This window comes from Chlorocebus sabaeus, chromosome 10 (genome assembly GCF_047675955.1).
Source record: "Chlorocebus sabaeus isolate Y175 chromosome 10, mChlSab1.0.hap1, whole genome shotgun sequence".
Lineage (NCBI taxonomy): Eukaryota > Metazoa > Chordata > Mammalia > Primates > Cercopithecidae > Chlorocebus > Chlorocebus sabaeus.
The window spans coordinates 21,315,958-21,336,230 of record NC_132913.1 but is presented as its reverse complement, the minus strand read 5'-3'; the positions used below and the strand labels follow the sequence as shown (position 1 = coordinate 21,336,230).

Below are 20,273 nucleotides of genomic sequence, written 5' to 3'. Positions count from 1 at the left end.
TAAAAAATATACACATAATACTATTTTCTTAAATTTATATAGCTTTTTACATGCTATAAAAACAATTCCAAATATAATACATTAGTTCATTTGAACCTTTCAGAATTCTCTAGGCAAGAGATTTATAAAACTGCTCAGTGTCATGACATTCCTTGAAGCATATAGTGCAATAGCAGAAATTATAAATCAACTGCTCTGGATTGTTGACTATTTGGGAGTCAAGTTGACATTCACTGACTTTATCGTCTTCTGCCACTAAATGACATGTGTATTTAATACAATCCTTAAATTTTAAGCTACATAAATGTGAAGAAAAATACATACAATATATTTATTTTTAAAATATTAATATTTAAATATTAAAATGCAGTGAAGGAGCTTCTATTGTACTCAAAAAGGTATATTAAAAGTTACCTGTTGCAGTATCTGACTTTGTATCAGAAGTGGGTGGTATCTCACAAAGCTCTGCATTTCTGGACTCAGAGTTTTCACAAGTGTTGTTAGGTTCAAATGAGGCAGATGGAGTAGACACTGAACTTTCGGACTGACTGCCATTTGCTACTGATGCTTCAATTTTTAGCGAATGCATCTAGGGAGAAAATAAATAAATTGGATTTTAATTAATAGATAAGAATCTAAACTTACCATGGCAGTAGAGACCAAAATACAGGTTAATTTATACTCTATAAAAAGAGAAATATGAAATGCTCATAAACAGATGAGTCCAAAATGTATAATCCTAAGCATGATATAATCACATTATGGAATTTACCTGCAAGCTGGCAAGACCATAAAAAGATCTGTTAAAGCACACCATTGATTTTCCCTCAAATTAGAATTCAAAGAAAAAAGTTACAAACCTATTAGCCATTTGTCCAAAGTAGATAGAAATGATTAATTACTGAGCATAAAGTCCTTAAAATATATTAAGCAATATACAGTTAGAGCCTTAATATGACAGCAATTTTCTCTTTCAACAAAGTTATGGTGATGTTCATTATGTGTTGAGATTGGGGTAAAAGATGGCTGGGCATGGTGGCTCATGCCTGTAATTCCAGTACTTTGGGAGGTCAAGGTGGGCAGATTACTTGAGGTCAGGAGTTCGAGACCAGCCTGGACAAGATGGCAAAACCCCATCTCTACTAAAAATACACAAATTTAGCTGGGCATGGTGGCACGTGCCTGTAATCACAGCCACTGGGGAGGCTGAGGCAGAAAAATCGCTTGAACCTGGGAGGTGGAGGTTGCAGTGAGCTGAGATCAGTCCACTGCACTCCAGCCTGGGCAACAGAGTGAGACTCCATCTCAAAAAAAAAAAAAAAAAAAAAAAAAAAAAAAAAAAAAAAAAAAGGTAGCCTGTAATCCCAGCACTTTGGGAGGCCGAGGTGGGCGGATCACGAAGTCAGGAGATCGAGACCATCCTGGCTAACATAGTGAAACCCTGTCTCTACTAAAAATGCAAAAAATTAGCCGGGCATGGTGGCTGGCGCCTGTAGTCCCAGCTACTTGGGAGGGTGAGGCAGGACAATGGCATTAACCCGGGAGGCGGAGCTTGCAGTGAGCCAAGATCACACCACTGCACTCCAGCCTGGGTGACTAAGCGAGACTCCGTCTCAAAAAAAAAAAGGTAAAGAAGTCAGTCAAGTATTAAGTACTGGCTACTGGCACCTATAACTTCATGCTATTTACAAAACAGGTGACGAAGACAGTACTTACTACCTTTTAAAATTTTTGGCACGGCAGTTTCCTGAATATACAGAGGGGCTCCAAAAATATTCCAATGTGAGAAGGGTGCGGTAGCTCACGCCTGTAGTCTCAGCACTTTGGGAGGTCAAGGTGGGCAGATCACCTGAGGTCAGGAGTTTGAGACCAGCCTGGCCAACAAGGTGAAACCCCATCTCTACTAACAATACAAAAATTAGCCCAGCATGGTGCCTGTAATCTCAGCTACTTGGGAGGCTGGGGCAGGAGAATCACTTGAACCTGGGAGGTGGAGGCTGCAGTTGAGCCGAGATCACACCACTGCACTCCAGCCTGGGTGACAGAATAAGACTTCATTTCAAAAAAAAAAAAAAAAAAAAATCCAATTCCTGACCTACCATTTACGGAAATAACAGTTCTGTTCCTTCTTACCTGTCGGACTTTGTGAATTCTTGTAACAAGTTCATCTGCAGAAACACTTCCTGCTATTACTTCCAAGGGAATTCCACTGTCTCCAATAAAGAAACTGGATGGAACACACACTACAGGATCTGTACAGTTTAATTAAGTCTAACAATTCATGTGAAACAAAAGGATAGTTTTATGAAATATTATTGGTAACAAAGGAAAACAAATCTTTGTGATTTTCACAACATAATCTAACATATTTATTAAATAATTTCAAGTACCGCATCATTATAACTGTAGTATTAATACATGTGACACGTTAATTTATGAGGTATATTCAAGTGAAGAATCTACTACATTCTCCTCTATCATAACTTCCTTGCCCATCCATCTTGCTGCCAGCTGACTCTTGCAAACTACTTGTAACATTCCAACCCAACTGCTCTATATTTTTTTTCAGATATTCACATTTTTAAAACTCCCTAGCCTATCTTTAGCTACAATGTATTATCTCAATGTATGGGATGCACTACACTGTTGAGTTACTTTTATATATCTTTGAAATTTTCTAAAATATTTTTCTACACTGAGGACACTTAGTAATAAAGTTTCCATAAAGAAGAACGTATGATTTCCTAAATAAAATGAATAATTTCTAAATTTCATAAATACCAAAAGGAAGGTAAATAAATGTGTATATATAAGCAATTCTTTACAAAAGGATACAGATTTGTGAAAACTGTAGGCAGGCTTCACTGTAAAACAAAATCAAACAAAAATTACTAGATGAATCAAAGTATTTTCTAAATACTGAGTTGTTTTAATAAAATTTACTGTACCAATCACAAGTATTTTCCTGAAACTACCAGTGTCTTTCACAGCAATCAGGTAGAAGGAGAAAAATATAATTCTTATTTCATTAAGACTTTCTGGTTTGTTTTATAAAGAATTATTTGTGGCTGGGCATGGTGGCTCATGCTTATAATACCAGCAGTTTGGGAGGCCGAGGCAGGCAGATCACTTGAGATCAAGAGTTCGAGACCAGCCTGGCCAACACGGTGAAACACCATTCTACCAAAAATACAATAATTAGCTGGGCGCAGTGGGAAGTGCCTATAATCCCAACTACTTGGGAGGCTGAGGCGGGAGAATTGCTTGAACCCAGGAGGCAGAAGTTTCAGTGAGCCAAGATCGCATCATTGCACTCCAGCCTGGGCAACAAGAGCAAAAGTCTGTCTCAAAGCTCACAGCTGTAATCCAAGCACTCTGGGAAGCCAAGGTGGGTGGATCACGAGGTCAGGAGTTGAGACCAACCTGGCCAACATGGTGAAATCCAGTCTCTACTAAAACTGCAAAAATAAGCCGGGCGTGGTGGCGCACACCTGTAATCCCAGCTACTGAGGAGACTGAGGCAGGAGAATCTCTCGAACCGACCTGGTAGCCAGAGGTTGCAGTGAGCTGAGATCACGCCACTACACTCTGGCTGGGACGACAGAGTGACACTTCGTCTCAAAAAAGAAAGAACTATTTGCTCTTACAACCCACAAGCTAGTGGCTGCATCTGGTGGCTAAAAATTTAATTTGGTATCTGCCATGCTGCTTCCTCAGTGGCAAGTATACCTGAATACAGTATCTTAACCTGGAACATGAAGATACAAGGCCTACGACTTACTTAGGTGTGTGATCATGTAACAGTCTATAATAACAAAGGATTAAAAACAATCTACCTACCTATAAAAACTGAATAATTATGCAATCATAAAAAAAGGCAGGCCAGCACTGTGGCTCACATCTGTAATCCCAGCACTTTAGGAGGTCAAGGCAGGTGGATCACGAGGTGAGGAAATCGTGACCAGCTTGGCAAACATGGCAAAACTCTGTCTCTACTAAAAATACAAAAATTGGCCTGGCATGGTGGCTCACACCTGTAATCCTAGCACTTTGGGAGGCCGAGGCAAGTGGATCACGAGGTCAGGAGTTCGAGACCAGTCTGGTCAACATAGTGAAACTCCCTCTCGACTGAAAATACAAAAAATTAGCTGGGTTTGGTGGTGTGCGCCTGTAATCCCAGCTACTTGGGAGGCTAAGGCAGGAGAATTGCGTGAACCTGGGAGGCAGAGGTTGCAGTGAGCCGAGATCGTGCCTTTGCACTCCAGCCCAGGCGACAATGTGAGACTCTGTCTCAAAAAAAAAAAAAAAAAAAGAAAGAAAAAGGCATAGAAAAGTATGTCAAAATGTTATTAATACTATTTTTGTAAAACATGGAAGGAAAACAAACATAAATACATTTTCCTTCCAGAGAAGGGAGCTGAGTGGTCAGGGATGGGAGACAGAATTTCTAAGACCAGTAAGAGATGATGTAGATGCTTCCAATAATCAAACAAATGCTTCTAAGAACTAGACTTTGCTTTTTTCCCCCTGAATATAAAGGATTATCTTGAAAACAGAGTAAAATATCAAGAAAAAAAATTACCAAAAATCCTATTATCTCAGAAATAATAGTAAACTTTTAACGCATTTCCTACTAATCTATTTTCAATGCACGCTATCTCCAAAAATATATGTACATTAAAATGTTCCCAAAACATTGGGTGACTTAGCGATTATGAAATAAAGGAAATTGCCGGGCGCGGTGGCTCAAGCCTGTAATCCCAGCACTTTGGGAGGCCGAGACGGGCGGATCATGAGGTCAGGAGATCAAGACTATCATGGCTAACATGGTGAAACCCCGTCTCTACTAAAAAGTACAAAAAACTAGCCGGGTGAGGTGGCGGGCGCCTGTAGTCCCAGCTACTCGGGAGGCTGAGGCAGGAGAATGGCGTAAACCCAGGAGGCCAAGCTTGCAGTGAGCTGAGATCCTGCCACTGCACTCCAGCCTAGGTGACAGAGCGAGACTCCGTCTCAAAAAAAACAAAAATAAAAAAATAAATAAATAAAGGAAATTTATTTTCCATAATTTAAAGGCACACTAGAGTCTATCAGCACGCAGTCTACAGTGAAACAAACATGAACCATCACTATACACAGGTATCCCTGCATCTGCTAACAAAAATTTGTTTTTAAGGCCAGACGCGGTGACTCATGCCTGTAATCCCAGCACTTTGGGAGGCTGAGGCGGGTGGATCACAAGGTCAAGAGATCGAGACCATCCTGGCTAACAGGGTGAAACCCCATCTCTACTAAAAATATTTTTAAAATTAGCTGGGCGTGGTGGCAGGCACCTGTAGTCCTAGCTACTCGGGAGGCTGAGGCAGGAGAATGGCATGAACTCGGGAGGTGGAGGTTGCAGGGAGCCGAGATCATGCCACTGTGCTCCAGCCTGGGCGACACAGTGAGACTCATCTCAAAAATAATAATAATAATAAAAATAAATAAATAAATAAGAAATTTGTTTTTAAAAATGCCAGACACATCAGTCTGTACAATCTCAAGAATTCTAAAATTCTCATGTATTCCACATTCCCTATAAATCCCTATATTCTTCTTGCCATTGCCAACTCTAGAAGGTGCTTCAATAAGGTGATGGACAATAAAAAAAAATGATGTATTTAAGTTGACAGATTCTGTTTTTTAAAAACTACTCAGTAAATACATATTTCAGTAACTGTTGTAAGACAGGCTATACTACGATTTGATGTTTTTGTAAATATAGAACATTTTTACATAAAGTTTACAAACTTATAGGCAAATTTCTGAATTTTTTCTTTTTTTGAGACAGAGTCTTGCTCTGTTGCCCAGGCTGGAGTGCGGCACAATCTTGGCTCACTGCAAGCTCTGCCTCCCCGGTTCACAGTACTCTCCTGCCTCAGCCTCCCAAGTAGAAATTTCTGAATGTTTTAATCTTGACAGTGATTTTCAAACACATTATTCATTCTGCTATTATCAAAATCAAAAGGACAGGAATACCACTTTGAAAGTGCTAATGAATTAATGTTTTCAGCACCAGGCACAGTGAAGCATGCCTGTAACTAGAGCTATTTGGGAGGCTGAGATGGGAGGATCTCTTTGGTGCAATATTTTAAGACCAGCCTGGGCAACATAGTGAAATCTTGCTTCAAAGAAAAAAATAAATAATAATGTTTTTAGGTAATGATCACTGATAGCTGCTAACGTCATAAAGAGAGAAAAGAGGGTATCTGTTTTCTGACAGAAGACACATTACTATCTATGAAGTAGTCTTAGGACAGGATGGGGGAGGGGAAACAAACCTGAATCTACCTATCAATTTACAGAAAACAGGAAAGAATCAACTTGACACTAACACGATGCAGTCAACAAAATCCAGACGGGAGGAAACCACAGAACAAATGTATAGAAAAAATGATCTGGTGTCTTTAAAACACAAATTCCAAAGAGCAGGGGAGTTGGAGGAGAGGCCTACATACTGAGAGAAATCAATGCATCCCAATGTGTGGCCCTTGAATAATTTTGAACTAAAAAACTGCAATAAAGAAATAAAACTATGACTTTGAAGAGACAACTGAAAAGTAGAACACTGGCTGGTTATCTGATATTAAAGAATTATTAGTTTGTGAAGTATTAATATTATAGTTATGTTTAAAAAATTCACAATCCTTGTATTTTGGAGACATACTAAAATATTTATAGATGAAGTGATACAGTGACTGTGATTTGTTTCAAAATTATTTGGATTGAGTGGAAATGGGTGGGGGTATAGATGAAACAAGACTGACCATGAATTAATTACCAAAGCTAGTAGACAAGTACATGGGGTACATTACACTGTTACATTACTTTCATATATGTTTGAAACTTCCTGTAATAAAAATTTTTTTAAAAGATGGAGAGGAGGAATGGAGAAACAAAACAGACTTGTGGACATCAGGTACTGTGAGGAACATAGAAATGTCCTTATTTCTATTGACTGAATGACTCCATTCCCAAAAATAGGATTCAAAACAGTGAGTGATCAACCTCTCAGAGATATTCAATGTATGATTTACCATTACTTCCAAGTTTTTAGAAGCTGGAGATCATTGTTCTTTTTGCATTCCTGGTACATGTTAGATGGCTGCTTGGTAGAGTAGGAAAGCTTGAAGTTTTTTCAGCAGGATTCATGATGCATTTAGCAAATGGCAGTTAGAATTTAAGTTCCTAATACGCCTTAGATATCCAAAAACATAACATTCTTTTTTTTTTTTTTGAGACAGTCTTGCTCTCTTGCCCGGGCTATAGTGCAGTGGTGCAGTCACAGCTCACTGCAGCCTCAATTTCAACCTCCTGGGCTCAAGTGATCCTCTTACCTCAGCCTCCCGAGTAGTTGGGATTACAGGCATGTGCCACCACACCTGGCTAATTTTTGTATTTTTTTTTTTTTTAGTAGAGACAGGGTCTCACTGTGTTGCCCAGACTGGTTTCAAACTCCTGACCTCAAGTGATCCGCCTGTCTTGGCCTCTCAAAGTTCTGGGATTACCGGCGTGAGCCACTGTGCCTGGCCTACATTCTCTTTTTTTTTTAAGACAGAGTTTGACTCTGTCACCCAGGCTGGAGTGCAGTGGCATGATCACAGCTCACTGTAGTCCCAATCTTCAGGGACCAAGTGATCCTCCCGTCAGCCTCCCAAGTAGCTAGGACCACAGGCACACACCACACTCCTAATTGTATTATTATTTTTTGTAGAGACAGGGTCTCACTATGTTGCCCAGGCTAGTCTCTCAACTCCTGGGCTCAAGCGATCCTCCCCTCAGTCTCCCAAGTAGCTGGGAGCACAGGACACACCACACTCCTAATTGTATTATTATTTTTTGTAGAGACAGGGTCTCACTATGTTGCCCCGGCTAGTCTCTTAACTCCTGGGCTCAAGCGATCCTCCCACCCCAGTCTCCTAAAGTGCTAGACGTGCCCAGCCCAACATCAACATTCTTACAGTCCAAGAGTATCACTATAAATCAAAGATAATACTATAAATTTTAAAACTAATAAAATATTAAAACATAAACAAACCTTTTGGTATCGATTTTAATAGCAACAAAACTGTTTGAAGATGCTTCTGTAACTTTATCATCTTCCCAACTTGCAGCCATCCGTGTAGACTGTTCATCATCACCTGTAGAACATTTAAAAAATTCTTATACCAGGCCAGGATCTGCTGATTGCAAATTCTTTTTCCCTGGAAAATGAAAACTTCAAATAAAATATAATCCCACCTATACTACTTTCTGCCAAATTTGAAAACTGAATTTTCCACTAAATGAAAAGTGTGACTGCATACATAGTTCACATCATGAAGAGCAATGAAAACAAACTACATTGGACTATTTAAATGACACAAAGTATTTCATAAAAGATCTAAATTATGATGTGAAAAGTACCACAACAGTAAGTAGTCATAGGCAGAAATGTGCAGTGCCTATTTGGGCTTTTGTACATGAGATTTTAGAAAATTAAAAGTTGCGGGCTGGGTGCGGTGGTTCGCGCCTATAATCCCAGCACTTTGGGAGGCTAAGGCGGGTAGACCACCTGAGGTCAGGAGTTCGAGACCAGACTGGCCAATATGGTGAAACCCCGTCTCTACTTAGCCAGGTGTGGTGGCACGTGTCTGTAATACCAGCTACATGGGAGGCTGAGGCAGGAGAACCACTTGAACTCGGAAGGTGGAGGCTGCAGTGAGCTGAGATCGCGCCACTGCACTCCAGCCTGGGCGAGAGAGTGAGACTGTCTATACAGAGACAGAAAAAAAAGTTTGTTATCTGTCCTTTATGTGGCACCTTTCTGTTGAGTTCAACATCTCCACTCCACAGCATTTATACTCCAAAATTCCTCCAATGTAGACAGAGGCAAGTACAATTCTGTTTGCAATTTTAGACTTGCCTTTTATTGTAGGTATACTAATTATAAAAGGTAGGGTAAACTATAACTAATCTATGGTGATGGAATTCAGTATAGTGGCTACCTTGATAGAGGGGAAGGGTACCACCAACTGAGAAAGAGCATGAAGGAGCCTTCTGGAATGCTGAAAATGTTCTGTATCTTTTTTTTTTTTTTTTTTTTTAAGATGGAGTTTTACTCTTGTTGCCCAGGCTGCAGTGCAACAGCGCAATCTTGGCTCACTGCAATCTCTGCCTCCCGGGTTCAAGAGATTCTCCTGCCTCAGCCTCCTGAGTAGCTGGAATTACAGGTGCCCGCCACCACGACCGGCTAATCTTTTGTATTTTTAGTAGAAACGGGGTTTCACTATGTTGGCCAGGCCAATTTAATGCACCTTAGCCTTCTTCACTGCAGTTATTCGTTTATCATAACTCCATCCTTTCAGTTCTCAAGCCAAAAACTTTAGTTTTCCTTGATTGTAACTGACCTATCTCCAAAATACATCAATAATGTAACTATTTCTTACCACCTCCACTACTGCTACCCTGATCCAAGCTATCACATCTCACCTAGAAGCCTAGTAAAAGCCTCCAAACTGGTCTTCCTGCTAAGTCTATTCTTAATACAGCAACCTTCTCTTAAAAAAAAAAAGATCATATAATCTCTCTGCTTAGATCACACAATGGCTCCCCATTTTCCTCAGAGTAAAAGCCAAAGTCCTTACAGGGGGCTACAAGCCCCACACATCAGGCCTCCAACTACTTCTGTGACCTCATCCCTTTTTCCTTTCTTGTTATTTTTTCCTTCTATTCCTCAAATACGAAAGACACTCCAGCTATAAGGTCTTTGTACTAGTTGTTTCCTCTGCCTGCAATGTTCTTTTCCCAGATAACAACATGGTTAACTTCCAACTCCCTTAAAACTTTGCTCAAATATCAGCTCAATAAAGCTGATACTTAATCACTAAGTTTAGTATTACAACTTCCCTAATCACTCACTTTAAAATTACACTCAAGACATTCCCAAAGCTCTCTTATCTCCTGTTCTGTTTTTCTGTATTACTTATTACCTTCCAATATATTATGCATTTTTAATTATGTTTACTAGCATCTGTCTCCCCTAACTAGAATGAAGGTTCCATGAAGGCAAAGATTGGTTCCATTTTATTTAGTGATAAGACTAAAATCCCTACAAAACAATACAGTAGGCACTCAGTAAGTACTCTGTGGAGTCGCTAAATGCCTAATATAGTTAAGTATGATGGCATGCCTATAATAATTGCCTCTAATGCTGTTTATCTGAATATATTTTGCGAGATGAGATTCAGGAATACCAGAAATAGGAGTTTTGAGAAATTTGGCCACGTAAAAGTAAACGGGGCCAGGAGGAGTGGCTCATGCCTGCAATCCCAGCACTTTGGGAGGCCGAGGTGGGTAGATCACAAGGTCAAGAGATCTAGACCAGCCGGGCACGGTGGCTCACGCCTGTAATCCCAGCACTTTGGGAGGCCAAGGCGAGCGGATCATGAGGTCAGGAGACTGAGACCATCCTGGCTGACACGGTGAAACCCCGTCTCTACTAAAAATACAAAAAATTAGCCGGGCGTGGTGGCACATGCCTGTAGTACCAGTTACTCAGGAGGCTGAGGCAGGAGAATCGCTTGAACTAGGGAAGTGGAGATTGTAGTGAGCCAAGATTGCACCACTGCACTCCAGCCTGGCGGCAGAGCGACACTCCATCTTAAAAAAAAAAAAGTAAACAGGCCTAGAATGCATCCACAGATCAAATGCTCCATTAAGAATGCTCCATTAGCAGACTCCCAGATGCTGACGATGCAAAATAACGAGAAGTTACTATTTGCAAGTGAGATCACTCTGAATGCATCTTCAGAAACCATCGGATGAGGAGAGTTGTAAGATTCCAAATAAATGACTCACCTACCAAAGAAAAATAACTGTATGGGAACATTCTTACTACAAACACTTCTCAGAGAAGGCTGTGAAGAGTGAGAAATTCTTTCCATTCATTCTTTTATATGTTCACTATTTTATTGCACATTTATTTTGTTCTAGGCATTGAACTGTATACTAAATATAAACCAAATGACACACTGTCTGCCTTCAACAGGGCTTAAAATCTAATGATATACAAAATTTTTAAACAAATAGACACTATACACAATTACAGTAATAAATGCTATGAAAAAGAAAACTATGAGAGAAAGTAACAAGAGAACTCTTTATAATGGTCAGAGAAGCCCTCTCTGAGGTGACAGTTAGGCTAAAATCTAAAGGATGAAAGAGTTCAGCCATGCCAAGAGCCAGAAGAGTTCACCATGCAGAAGGAACACGTGTGTAGGGAAAGGCCTATGTGATTGGCAACGTTGTGAACAACCGAGCTCAAGACAAGACTGAAGAGTTAAGATTCAAAGATGACTGTCTCACATTTATGGTTTATCCAACAAGATGTATGGTAGTGCCACTCAGATGCAGAACACTGGGAGAGAAACACAGGTTTAGGCAGTACATACATGTTTAAGCTTGAGAATCCTGGGAGAATCTAAACAGGGATATCATGTAAGTAGCTGAAAGTACACATCTTGCTTCTTGTGAGGCTGGTGTGTCACTCCTTCACCTATACTGTCCCAAAAGTCTCAACCCCACTGGCAGTGTCTGTCCTAGACTCAGCCTAGTGGTGGCCACCGCTGCTTGATCAGCAGTGGTGGAAAGCCGAACGGAATTACTCAATGCTCAATGACAACTTTCCTAATGCTACTGAGTGGGATGATTGTCAGCTAACTCTGGTATCTTTCTTTTCCTATTTTTAATCAAATTATCAACCATGAAGTTAGGTGGGCCTAAGATTTTAGGAGAAAACATCGTATCCTTTGTATCAGCAGTATCTTAAGTGAAGGCACTTAAAGAGAGCAACAGGAACTCAGAAGCAAAGAGTTGCAGACCCTCATACAGTCTTTCCGACGTTAAAAAATCTCAACTGTGCCAGGCGCGGTGGCTCATGCCTGTAATCCCAGCATTCTGAGAGGCCGAGGCGGGGGAATCACAAGGTCAGGAGTTCAAGACCGGCCTGGCCAAGATGGTGAAACCAAGTCTCTACTAAAAATACACAAATTAGCTGGGCGTGGTGGTGGGTGCTTGTAATCCCAGCTACTCGGGAGGCTGAGGCAGAGAATTGCTTGAACCCAGGAGGCGGAGGTTGCAGTGAGCTCGGATCGTGTCACTGCACTCCAGCCTAGGCGACAGAGTGAGACACTATCTCAAAACAAAAACAAGAACAAAAACAAAAACAAAATCTCAACTGCTCAAAACCTAAAGGCTTCTGTGGTCTACATTCACCAGAAAAGGCTGTCAATGGCGTCTGTCATTAACAAAGTTCAGCCTACCTACCTAGCAACACTAGCCAGTGAACAGATACCTTTATTTCAGTCTTCTTGTCAGATTATTTCACCTTCCCAGGTATTAAATGAAAATCGTTCTGTTTCACTTACTTTACACAGCCACAATACTTTGAAAATCATATTAATCTGTTGGCTGAAGTAGTAGTAATCACTCCAGTCTCCAAACATCAACTCCACAATATTCTTTAATTCATCCATCAAAATGTCACTAACTAAAGAAAACTTGCCTGAAACATTTCCCACTTGAATAGTTCTATGAACTGAAGTGTACTCTTGAGATCACTTCTTCCAGCTATAAAGATATCTTTCAATTTTTTCTATTAAGTTGGTATATTATTACTGAGGTCTCAGACCTAAGAAAATCACGAGTTCTGGCTTCAAAGTCATGAAGAAAGCTCTAAGCAATCTGTAAGCGTTTTGGTTTCAAGAGTCCAGTATCTACATATTCCTAGAGTGACACTAATCCTACTTAGTCTTGGGAACTAAGTAGGCTAAAACTCTAAAAAATCTAGCTGTATTTTGGAACAGGTCAAGGGACAGACTTTTTTGTGAGACTGCTAACAGTCTTCCTGCAAACATTCAAGATTACATGTATTTAGAATATAATGTAATCATCATCACAATGATGAATTACAATATAATGTAATCATCATTACAATAATGAATACCATGTAATCATCACTAAAAAGTTAATTGAAGAAAGTATATATACACACAAAGCCCCGAAAGGCAAGACCTATAACTTTATTTAACTAGTCCAATAATTTGTACTAGAGCTTCCAAATATTAGTATTTGTTAATAAAAATCTCTCATTTCTTTTTTTAAATTAACTAATTCACCTCAAGAGTGCCTTCTAGGAATGTTTGGACATTTGTTCAAAAACATGACTACCATAATCCTAGATTTCTGATTTCTATACCAATTTAAATCACCAATTTAAAATTGTTCAGTTTTTTCCTTAAGAAACAAAAAAGCGGACAGTTTTTTTGAAGCTACCAAAAATTGGATTAAGACAACATGTAAATCCTTTTTGTGACCCTAGTGCAAGTCACTTTATGACTGCTGACCTAAGTGCCTAATCTATAAAATGGGGATAATTAAACCTGTTCCATTTACTGCAAGGATCAACTGAGATATTAGGAGAAAAACAATTTAAAACCTACTACTGTAGGTTTTAAACCTACTGTAGTCAAAAACCTACTACTGTACACAATAAGCATAGTGTCATTTACTTTTCCTTCCATTTTCAATCCATTTTTTTCTTACAGGATTACAGAATTTATGTAAAGTATAATATAAACCCCAGACAGCATAACAGAATCTAAACTACTGAAGCTCTTCTAATAAACAGCATTGAGCTAAAAATTTAGCGTAACAAAACAATTATAAATTCCAAATTTAATGCTGAATGACATTCACGTTTCAGTAATTCGTTCTTCGCTGCAGTGCGTAAAGTTATAGAGCTATTAAAAGACGTGAATTATGAATAAATCGTTATTAAATAAAAATAGTTGAAGAAATACACCTCAAATTAACAATAGCCACAAACATTGATTTGATCCATGTAATGAGAATGAGCAGAACCGTAGAGGCAGGGAGTTTACTGTAAATCTACAAGATTTCAGTAATAAAACAGGAGAATATGGAGAAAAACAGCCCAGATCAACATAGAGTAAATGAGTTAACAGAGGATCTCAAAGTCGTGTAGCTTTTAGCCTAGGAAGACAATAAACGGAAGAAACCAAGGACTGAACATCTATTTCTTTGAAACTAATGGATTTTTTTTTAAACTTGCAACATTATTACACACTAGATCCCTTACCAAGACTGCCACTAAAAAAAATTAAACCTCTATTCGGATCAAAAGTTTCCGTTTCAGGAACATACTAACACCAGTAACCGTGAACATCAGGTGGTTTCTCTTTGTTGCTTATCGATGACACAGCTTTCTTCCCGACCGTCCACAACTAATTACAACCCAACTGCTTGCCTAATGGCCCGTTCCTACCTCCACCTAAACAGTAGTAAAGAAACGGGGATACAAGCAGCCCAGAGAGTCCTTGCATACAGAGAGGGGCGTCAGGCAGAGGGTCGCGAGGGTCTGGCTGCGCAGGGGAGAGGTTCGGGGCGACGAGCGGGGCTGGGGGGCTGGGGCCTGCTGGCCGCGTCCCTCGCCCCGAGCGGAGAGATTTTGGCGGGGCTCGGGGCGCTTTGAAGACCAGGGCCAGACAGTGCCTCCAGCCCGGGTGCCGGGAGAGGTAGCGGTGGGGCAAGGCCCGCTGTATCTCAAACGGACCGGGGACAGCCACGGGCCGGCAGCTCGGGCCTCTCAGGCACGGAGGAAAGGCTGGGGGCGCCTGGGGCCTGAAGGAACAGGGCGCTGAGGGTCTGCATGGCCCCTGTGGGGGATCTGGCGGCGGAGTCGCAGCCGTCCCTGGGGCGCGGGGCAGTAGTGGCAGTTGTGAGAGCCCACAGGCGCCCGCGTCTCGGGGAGGGCGGGCCAGCGGCTGAGGTATACAAGAAGATGAAGGTAGGCCGGAAGGGTGTCCCGGCCGCCTCTCGAGCCCCTGCCTCCTTCACCTGCCACGAACACCACGAAGACCGCGCCGCTCCTTTTGGCCGTAGCGATGGCGGCCGGAATGGCGCCCTGGAACCACAGCATCGCTCCCTTCGGGCCCAGGCGCTCGCTCGGTGTATAGTCTCCGCAGTCCCGGAACCGGCTCCGCCCTCCGTCCTCGTCCGGCTCTGCGGCCCCCGCAACCTCGGCTGGTGCGGCCCCCACCTCCGGCTCAGCACAAGCGCGCAGGCCAGTCAGCGGCAACCGGAGACGCGCGCTAGCGCACGCGAGAACACCCCACGTCACATGACGCAACCCGTCGCTGTTCGTGCCCCAGGGCCTTCTCTCGTTGGCGAGTCGGTGGTGCGTGCGCGCGCCCGCTAGGCCTCCGGGCGCGCAGTCCAGGAAGTGGAGGAAGGCAGTGGGAAGGATGACTAACCGCTACGACACGTCGGCGGCGCCTGCAGTGAGGCATGATGGGAATTGTAGTCCACTTAGACTTATTCGCCTCCATATTGTGGAGCATGTAACTGTGGGTTCTGAGGCACGGCTAAAGGGGGCAGTAGTGAGGGCCACTACACAGTCTATAAAGGGGAGAGGGAGAAAGAGAAGTGTCACTCCGACTGGCATATGCTATTCTCGGCCTCGTTGAGACTCCCACTGTGGAGGAAATCGTCCTCGCATGGAACTAAATGAGCTTTGTAGGGATTAACTCCGAGGCTTTGATTTTTTCTGAACGTAGCCCAACTTTGTACAAACACAGGATAAAAACCGCAAGTCACCTTCTGTAATAACCTGTAGTCCATGTGCCTAAGCGGAGGAATTGGTGGCACCCAGGCCTCCAGCAATTTCCTAGACACTGGATAGAGATCATTCCAAAACTTCAAAACCCGTTAGGCTATTGCCACAGCTACTTTTTAAAGTAACACAAAAGCAGAAAATAGATTATTTTCCAGCTACTTTCCATGGTAATACAAAAGAGACTAGATAGTGATTTATTTTCCAATTTTCTGGGAGCATGTCCTATAATCAAGATGTGGCGCTTTGTGGTTGGCTGCCATTAAATGAAAACTGATCCATATTTAATTCTTTCATGAAATGACATGGTCCGTAATAACTGTTAGCTAAAGGCTTGCATGGTTTATTTACAGTTGCATATACTATTATGTTAAATTCTACATCAGTTAAATTTATCTTCCAGCAGTACAACTATCTGACAATCTTTGCAAGATAAAGGAAGTGATACATCTGAATATACCACCTTTCCTACAGATATTTTCCCTAAAAATAGCTAATTATTTGAGCTTTGATTTTTGTACTTTTTCTCCCAATCAGGCCTTTCATATATAGTGTTATTATAAACTGAGACATAATGCTGATTAGGGACAGTTGCTTCTATAGGACACCAGTCCTATAGAAAAATTAGAGTTGACCTTTAACATCAACTTTAACGGACTTCTTGACATTCAATCAATCTAGAAATTATTCCAATAGAGTTATGTCTTTAATTATCTCTAATTTTAGAATTAAATAAGAATCCTTCATAGTTTTATATTCATTTGTCAAGTGTTTATCGCTCATCTATTATGAGCGAGGCATTGTGCCTGGCGCTGATAAGGAGGTGAGGGAGTCAGAAAAAGGCCCTGTCTTTGTGGCTGTGCAGTCTAGTAAGGAAGACAGACATTGAATAAGTGATTATTAGTGATGATGAATGTCACAGAAGGGTAACTCAGAGTGCTACAGAAGTGTATGAAGATGGGACCGAACACGGACTAATGGAATCAGAAAGGGCCTTCGTGAGGCAAAGACATGTCGGGGAACTCTAGGTAGGTGAAAGAGAAAGCCATTCCACATGGAGCAAGCAGCAGTGTGAGGTTCTGAAGCAAGCAAACACAGTGCACTTGCAGAACTAAAAAATGCCCAGTGTGGCTATAACATAGAAAGAGGAGTGTGGTACAAGTGAGACTGGAAAGCTAGGCAAGGATCAGATGATACAGAGTCTTGAAAATCATGTTAAAAATTTTAAGACATTTTTCTAAGGATTACAGGAAGCCATTGAAAATTTTTAAACAGAAGAGCTGGCCAGGCACAATGGCTCACGGCTGTAATCCCAGCACTTTGGGGGGCCGAGGCGGGCAGATCACGAGGTCAGGAGTTCGAGACCAGCCTGACCAACATGGTGAAACCCTGTCTCTACTAAAAATACAAAAATTAGCCAGGCATGGTGGCGCATGCCTGTAATCCCAGCACTCAGGAGGCTGAGGCAGGAGAATGGGAGGCGGAGATTGCAGTGAGCCAAGATCGCACCACTGCCCTCTAGCCTGGGTGAAAGAGCAAGACTACATCTCAAAAAATAAACAAAAACAAAACAAAATTAAACAGATACATATAAGACTTCCATTTTTAAATTGTAGCATGGCAATTGAATAGATTGGATTTGAAGTGGAGAGGCTGAATGTGAAGAGACCAGATAAGAGGCACTTATTCATGTATTAACATGAGGGAGATAGTGAAGTGGATACTTTTGATATTCTGGAGACAGACCCAATATATTTTGTTGATTCCATGTGGAGGTTGAGGAAGAAGTACTCAAGAAGGGATTTTGCAGCCAGGTGTGGTAGCTCGTGCCTATAATCCAAGCACTTTGGGAGGCCAAGGCAGGAGGATTGCTTGAACCCAGGAGTTTGAGGCTGCAGTGAGCCCTGACTGCACCACTGCACTCCAGCTTGGGCGACAGAGTAAGACCCTGTCTCTAAAGAAAAGAGAGAGAGAGAGAGAGAGAAATTTGGGGTATCTGCCTTGAGAAATTGTAAAGAAGATGGTACTGAGATAGGCAACACTGAAAGAAGCGCAGAATGGTGGGGAGGTTGTTCATGAAGGTGTGAGTTCAATATTGAACGTGTGTTTGGAGTACTACTAGAGAGATACTCATATGGAAGTGTTAAGTAGGCAGATAGCTATTAGTCTTGGAGCTCAGATAACAGTTCTTAAGTAGAGATAGAAAACTGAGACTTCTCTATATACAGGGGATCAGTGAGGCGCTGGAGGATAACGATACCATTATGTAGGGAGATGGTGCAAAGTGAGGTAAGAGCATGATTGAGGTCTTAGGGCCTCCAACGTTTATAGGATTGTATTAAAAAGTATAAACCAGTAAAAGAGACTTAGCAGGAAAGGCAGAGTGTGGGGTGGTGGAAGAAAATGGGAGAGTGTGTGATATCAAGGAAGCCAAGGGTAGAAAGAGTCTTAAGAAAGGAGAAGCAGTGGTGTGGAATGCTGCTGTTGGGTCAATTAAGATGAGAGACTAAAAAATGTCCATTGTTTTTAGTAACACAGAGGTCATTTTAAGCTTAGCAAGAGCAATTCTCATGGTTCTTGTTTACAGAAGCCAGATGGCAGAAGGTTGAAAAGTAAGGGGAGGTAAAGAGTCAGTGAGTGTGAAGGTGAGGAGGAAGAAAGGAACATTAGCTGGACAGGAATTTGGATTGGGAAAGACAACCTTTTTAAAGATGGGTGAGAGTTGCACAAAATTAAATGCTGGTGGAAAGGAGCTGGTCTTAGATTAAACAAATGAGAAGACAGAAGGCCCCTCTGGAGATGGGAGGGAAAATGGAGTACATAGCACATTCTGTTGATGGCCGATCCAGCAGTCATTCTTCTACCATGCTTTTTTATTCCCTCCTGACAGAGTTCACTTTCTTTTTTTTTTTTTTGAAACAGAGTCTTGCTCTGTTGCCGAGGCTGGAGTGCAGTGGCGCCATCTCGGCTCACTGCAAGCTCCGCCTCCCGGGTTCACGCCATTTTCCTGCCTCAGCCTCCCGAGTAGCTGGGACTACCGGCGCCCACCACCACCGCCCGGCTAATTTTTTGTATTTTTAGTAGAGATGGCGTTTCACCATGTTAGCCAGGATGGTCTCGATCTCCTGACCTTGTGATCTGCCCGCCTCGGCCTCCCAAAGTGCTGGGATTACAGGCGTGAGCTGCTGTGCCCAGCTGCTTATGCTTTAAGAATGGCAGAATGGAACTAGAAAGCACTTGTGTCTATGATGACCTCACAGAGCTCCTGAACCAACCCTGGGACTACTCAGCCTCCATACATCTTGTTTTGTGAGATAGTAACTGTCCTCACTAGTTAGGCTACTGGAAGTTGGATCTGGCTTCTTGTAATAGCCACCATTCTAAACAATCTGGGGTGGGATCCAGAACACAGGCGGATAGAAGAGATACCCTTCCCATTTTAACAGACAGAGGAAAGAAAAAATACTTATTTATGTATTTTTGGGTTTTGTTGTTGTTGTTGTTTTGTTTTGTTTTGTATTTTTAGTAGAGACAGGGTCTTACCATGTTGCCCAGGCTGGTCTCAAACTCCTGAGCTCAAGCAATCCACCCACTTCGGCCTCCCAGAGTGCTGGGATTACTGGCGTGAGTCACCACTCCCGGCCAAAAAAAGTAACTTCAGATATAAATAAGTTTATTTAAAAAAAACAGATATAAATCTGTGTATACATTTCAAAACAATAATTTGAGGAAGATTTTATGTGAAAGCTTTAACTTTTTTTTTTCTTTGAAGGAGAGGTTATTTGCTGAGAGTAAGGGGGGAAGTAAGGAAATTGGTGCCTTGAGTACAAGGAAACAAGGTTTGAAGTAATGTTGTTGAGTGTTGGAGGGCAAGTGGACTAGGGAAACAGTGTGCCAGAAAGTGCAGAAGGGGCTGTGAAATTGGTGGTCCTGAATTTGCCCAATTGTGTAATTTTCTTCAGCCGTCACTTAATCCCTGAGGGCAGGCGTGGAGAAAGTGGAGACTTGTTTTTTTTTTTTTTTTTAGGCGGAGTCTCGCTCTGTCGCCCAGGCTGGAGTGCAGTGGCCGGATCTCAGCTCACTGCAAGCTCCGCCTCCCGGGTTCCCGCCATGCTCCTGCCTCAGCCTCCCGAGTAGCTGGGACTACAGGCGCCCGCCACCTCGCCTGGCTAGATTTTTGTATTTTTTTTAGTAGAGACGGGGTTTCACCGTGTTAGCCAGGATGGTCTTGATCTCCTGACCTCATGATCCGCCCGTCTCGGCCTCCCAAAGTGCTGGGATTACAGGCTTGAGCCACCGCGCCCGGCCGAGACTTGTTTTTATCCAGGGTTTGAGGTGCTAGGCAGTGGGAAAAAGAACAAATGATAAAGGAATTTAGGAGATTAGCAATGGAACAAACAATGTGATGGAACATAGAATCTAAACTGGGTTGGGGGATGGGCGCGGTGGCTCACTTTGGGAGGCTGAGACAGGTGGATCACCTGAGGTCAGGAGTTCAAGGCCAGCCTGGCAAATATGGTGAAAGCCCATTTCTACTGAAAATATAAAAATTAGCCAGGCATGG

The 20,273-nt window shown here is 42.0% G+C and overlaps 1 protein-coding gene across 1 annotated transcript in view; it reads right to left on the bottom strand.

The window, feature by feature from the left end:
* The window catches only part of UBXN4 (UBX domain protein 4), a 42,871-nt gene extending 27,611 nt beyond the window's left edge, over positions 1–15,260 (bottom strand). The window contains exons 1-5 of the mRNA XM_007964853.3: positions 14,935–15,260; positions 8,075–8,177; positions 2,836–2,864; positions 2,134–2,252; positions 415–589 (exon numbers count right to left, since the gene is read on the bottom strand). Coding sequence (XP_007963044.1) covers positions 415–589; positions 2,134–2,252; positions 2,836–2,864; positions 8,075–8,177; positions 14,935–15,016 — 508 coding nt within the window. The 5' untranslated portion in view covers positions 15,017–15,260. The remainder of the gene's footprint in view (positions 1–414; positions 590–2,133; positions 2,253–2,835; positions 2,865–8,074; positions 8,178–14,934) is intronic.
* Positions 15,261–20,273: the final 5,013 nt, after the last annotated feature.